A 5,286-nucleotide genomic window follows, 5' to 3' on the forward strand; every position below is an offset into this window, starting at 1 on the left:
AATTCTCAACCCTTGGATTAGATCTACAATCTCAATATTCATAATCACAAAATTGCCACGAGATTTCTCAATATTTACAAAATTGCCACCGTGCAATTTTAGACCATTAGATCGTTAGCTTATAAAGTTGATCAATGAATATAAATTGGTCTCACGAAAAACCCTTGGTCTCACGTGAACCCAACCCTATATATATATATATATATAACATAAAAAAAAACTACACTTCACAAATACCTTGGTTGCATGCTTAAAAAACCCCTTAAACTTTTATAAGACCCTAGACATTTGCATTTTTTTTTTCTACCAAACCAATATCTTATGTATTGATCTGCTAAATCCATTTCAATACAAAACATTTTAGCATGACTGTCTATTAACACGTTAAATATGAGTTTTTAAGCAGGGCCCCCATATTTTGGGGCCCAATTTAACGTGTGATTGAGTCCCTGATTTATATAGCCCAATACATGAACCCACCTAAATGAAAACCTATCTAATTTATTTCAAAATAAGATAACAACTATTTAATTTCAAAAAAATTCGATCAAAAACAAAAATGACTCTTCGATATTCTTCTCACTTTGTCATTTTAAATATTTTTGTTGTTTTAATTTGTAGATTTTTTAATATGACATGAACTTTTATACTTTATTTTGTTTATTATTCGTTTCAGACGATCTATAGATTTAGTACAGATGTAACAGGGGGCTTTCAAAAAAGATTGAGATGGTTCTGCATCTTAGTTCTTCAGTATGGTTTTTTTAAACATCTGAGGATATTGTTCTTTTAGTTTTAATATATAAACTGGTTTATCATATGTTAATTGTTTTATCTGCTTAAAGCCTCAAACTAATTATCTAGAGATAAAATATATAAAACAATGGTATAATTTGCTATTCGACTTAACCAAAATAGTAAAAAAAAAAAAAAGAACTATAAATATTAAATGAACCATTTAACCCGAAAACCAAATAACCTGAAACCATTTTGGTTTGGATGAGTTATTCGATTTCGAAAAAAACTCAACGCTCCTAAATCTAACTTCAGTCATCCAAGTTTCTAGATTCGCCGTTGCTAACGGGTGTCCTCGAAATAAACCTGTTTTTGCATTTAGACAAAGTCGTCTCACCCGTTTGCCGTGACATTGACATCGATACCGATGGCCTACAACAACAAAAAAATAATACTTAGAAGGTGACAAAAGATGCTACGATAAGAAAGAGAAAAAGCAAAGGAAGATCAAAGATATCCCTTTCTTTCCATTACACCTTTAAGCAAACAAATCAACCCCCCATTTCTCTCTCTCTCTCTCTCTAAAACCCCCCATTTTCTCTCTCTAAAAACCCCAAATTCGGTCATCTTTGGATCAATTTCTGTGGTCGTTTGTTTGGGAATAGAAAAGGGTATTTGCAGAATTTGATGTATCAGAAACAATCCAACACCAACACTTCTCTTTTCAGAGAATCCATTAAAGCCCTTGAAGCTGATATCCGCCATGCCAATACCCTGTAATTTATCTTTCACATTTCTGCTTTTTTTTGGCTATAATCTACTGAACCCACACTTGCTTCTAATGGTTCATGTTTCTGTTTATCATAAGCAAGTTTACTTCTATAATCTGTAATGCTTTTGCTTATTTCATTTTTTTTTGTTGATTATCATCTTCCAACTGTGTGTTTATCATCTTCTGAGGGGCTGTTTGGCTTGTTTTTCATCAAGTCATGTACGGATAAAGTTGTCGGTATAGATTAGGAAGGTTTTTGTTTGGAATAGTTTTTTCATACATGGGAGAATCATGTATTTTAATTGGGATGGGCAGGTCTCGAAAAAAACTTGTTACATAAAGCTCTACTGAATAAGCTACTTTCAATATCATTAAGTCTCTGTCAAACAATAGCTTAACGAGTTTAATGGAATTCACGGCTTATTCAGTCGGCTATAGATGACTTGTTTGGTAATGGCTTAATAACATAGAAAGTGGCTTGTTCATTAATTTCTCTATGGATCTTTATGCAGAAAGCCAAAGTTTTTTTTTTTTTCTCAAACCTGACCTTCGCAATTAAAAAAACATGCCCTTTCCGTCTATGAAAAAGTCCTCCCAAACAAAATCTTCCCGATCTATATAGACAAATAATCCATACAGACAGCTAAATGAAAAACCAATCAAACAGCCCTTAAAACCCCCTATCTTTTTAGGTGATCTTGCATTGTGATATAGCTTATCAATAGGTTAGTTTTTATCAAACTTGATTACTTTATCGGCTAACAGCTAGCTTATTACCCGACAACTAGCTTGCAGCCGAACGGTTAGTTCATCATGTAGTTTGCCAAACATAGCATTAGAAGGTGTCATACAGCATTCAAGCCGAAGTTCTAAATAGCTCAAAGGCATGCCGGTGAGATCAAGCCTCAAGCCTTAGAAGCCAGCCACAACGTTTTAACGTGGCGTCAGACATACACAGGCCTGACTACCTACTAAACCCTAAACCCTAAATGCACCCCTACCTACTAATTTTTTCCTTGTATACATCAACATCAAGATTTACTTTTTACATTTTCAATGTATGATTTGACCTGATTATGACATAAGTAGGGGTGTATATAGCAACACCAATCTTGAATCTTAAGTCTCCGTTCTGTTTAAAAACCTACAATAGGGACTATTCCGTTTACTAGTCTTAGCTTTTCTTTCTGTATCAGTAGTTGTCAGTACTGAACTCTGTATTTCATAGAGCGTCTACCCTACCTCCGGACGATGGAGGGGATTCCGTGCAAATGAAATTATCGTACAGTACTTTTGCTCCGTTCTTGCTCTACTTGATTGACTGGATGGACTATAGCTGTACCGATTCACTTCCAAGTTATCTTGGCCTTCTTCATATACTCGTATACAAGGTCAGGCCTCGATTTTTTGAAAAAGATTCCGACTTTTAACTCCGTTCAACTTGATTACAAAAACCCAGTTAGCAAAATGAAAAAAGATTGAATCTTTGAATTTGCAGGTTTACGTGGATGGTATTCAAACGATGTCGATTCAAGAAAGAAAAGCCACCCTTAGAGAATTCTATGGTCTTTTTTCGTTTACTCTTGTGATCGTGGTATTGGTTTTCTGATTACTTCCAAATTGAATCCGACCTTTTTTCTTTTGGGAAATCTTGATGATTCTTGCAGCTGTTATATACCCTTCGCTTAAACAACTCGAGGGCTATTTGATTGAATTGAGAGAAGATGACGATAACAAGAAAATATCGTGTGAAGAGGTCGATAGAGATGATGAATGTGGGATTTGTATGGAAACTTGCGATAAAATGGCGTTGCCAAACTGTGGCCACTCGATTTGCATAGGGTGCTTCCGCGACTGGTTAGATTTTTGTGCTCATGCATACATTGAAACACACACAGTATGATAAAACCGGCTTTATAAGACGTCAAATATGTATAAATGTTCTAATAGATTGCTTTATAAGACTTAAGTTTATAGCACCAAATAATTGTCGTGTCATATGTATAGGTGTTACAATAAGTTAATAAGACGTTTTTGGACATTCAAACAAGTTTTTTACGATAATTCTGAAACGAGACATTTTATTTGAAAAGTGCCCTAAAAACTTGTTTGGATGCCCAAATACGTTCCAACATCGTATTGGAACACGTTTATATTAGATGCACAATTGTTTGGTACTGTAAACTTAAGTCCTATAAAACAGTCTATTAAGACATTTAGGGGTTGTCTGTTTGCAACTTAATGAGCTTAATTGGACTCACAGCTTATTCGGTCAACTATACATGACTGTTTGGTAATGGCTTAATGATATAGAAAGTGGCTTATTCAATAAGCTTTTAGGAGGGTAGCTTTATGTAGAAAGCCAAGTTTTTTCCAAACCCGGCCCTCCCAATTAAAAGACACGCCTCTTCTATTAAACCCTCCCAAACAGAAAAACCTTCTCGATCTATGCTGACAAATTAATTCACATAGACAGTTTTATTCATACAGGGCTTAATGAAAAATCAACCAAATAGCTCCTTAAATGTCCTAATAGACTCTTTTATAAGACTTAAGTTAATAGGACAAAACAATTGTGAGATGTATAATGTTGCAATAAGTTGATAGGATGCTTTTGGACGTTCAAACACGTTCTTTTACAGTAATTTTGAAATAAAGTTTCTTATTGGTCTTTTTATATGACATTATTTAAAAAAAATTGTAAAACAAGTGTCTTGTAAAAGAACTAATAAGACACTCTATTTCAAAGGTGTCCTAAAAACTTGTTTGGATCCCAAATGCTTCCTAACATCTTATTGTAACACGTTTATATAGGACGTGTAATATGGTACTGTAAATTTAAGTCTTATAAAGCAGTCTATTAGAACATTTAGACACATTTGACGTCTTATAAAGTGGATTTTATTGTAGCGACGTATGTATTATGGATAGTTTGTTAAAGAAAATGTTGATAACAGGAACACGAGGTCTAAGTCATGCCCATTTTGTCGTGGAAGCTTAAAGAAGGTGCAGTCGGGAGACTTATGGGTTCTAACCAGTGAAAGCGATTCGGTGGACTTGATTACGCTAGCGAAAGAGAATCTAAGGTGCTTCTATCTTTACATCGAGAGCTTGCCGTTTGTCGTTCCAGACACTCATTTCTTGCTTTATGAATATCTGATCTAAACGAGTTCCAAAAAGGTAGAGCATGTTCTATGCCGATTGTGGCATAATTGTGCACATACCCTGCTTCCGAATGGGATTTAATGGGTCCGTTTGGTTTATTCTGGTATAGTTGTATGTATATAGTGATCTATATGTAACTTAAGCATCATTCGGCTCGGCCTTTTTTTGGGATCCCGAGTGATGTTATGGAAATGGCGAAAAGTTACGCTTTCTACATGTTATGTTCTACTGATATCTTTAATACAATCGATGTGGGATCTTACAAGACAAAATACAAAAAAGATCACGTCACAAAATGTATTAAAAGTCTTACAAATTAAAAGGTCGAAAATGTCTTGAAACAATAAAAATAACATACGAAATTCACTTAAATTGAATCATTCTTCTAACATTTTTCTATGGTTGGAATCATGTATCCCGAATCAGCTAATAGAATTAAAAACTAAAATTATAATTACAATAAAACATATATAATTTGACTCAAAATTAAAAATATATAATTAAATAAAAGTTAAAATATGTATGCTTAAAGCAAAAGATCATGTGAGAAGTAGAGTTAAAGCGAGAAGCGTAAAAAAGTTCTGGACCCTTGATCATTTTTAATCTTAAACCCA

The 5,286-nt window shown here is 34.0% G+C and overlaps 1 protein-coding gene across 1 annotated transcript; it reads left to right on the forward strand.

The window, feature by feature from the left end:
* The first annotated feature begins 1,277 nt into the window (after nucleotides 1-1,277).
* LOC112501466 (E3 ubiquitin-protein ligase AIRP2-like) lies at nucleotides 1,278-4,886 on the forward strand. The gene is made up of 5 exons (XM_025105106.1): nucleotides 1,278-1,511; nucleotides 2,736-2,898; nucleotides 3,006-3,072; nucleotides 3,175-3,364; nucleotides 4,465-4,886. Exons 1-5 carry the CDS (start codon nucleotides 1,423-1,425, stop codon nucleotides 4,670-4,672), a joined length of 717 nt encoding a protein of 238 aa, XP_024960874.1. The 5' UTR covers nucleotides 1,278-1,422; the 3' UTR covers nucleotides 4,673-4,886.
* The last annotated feature ends 400 nt before the right edge of the window (nucleotides 4,887-5,286 follow it).

The sequence above is a fragment of the Cynara cardunculus genome, unplaced genomic scaffold (assembly GCF_001531365.2).
Source record: "Cynara cardunculus var. scolymus isolate 2C unplaced genomic scaffold, CcrdV1 Un_Scaffold_192, whole genome shotgun sequence".
NCBI classification, from domain to species: domain Eukaryota; kingdom Viridiplantae; phylum Streptophyta; class Magnoliopsida; order Asterales; family Asteraceae; genus Cynara; species Cynara cardunculus.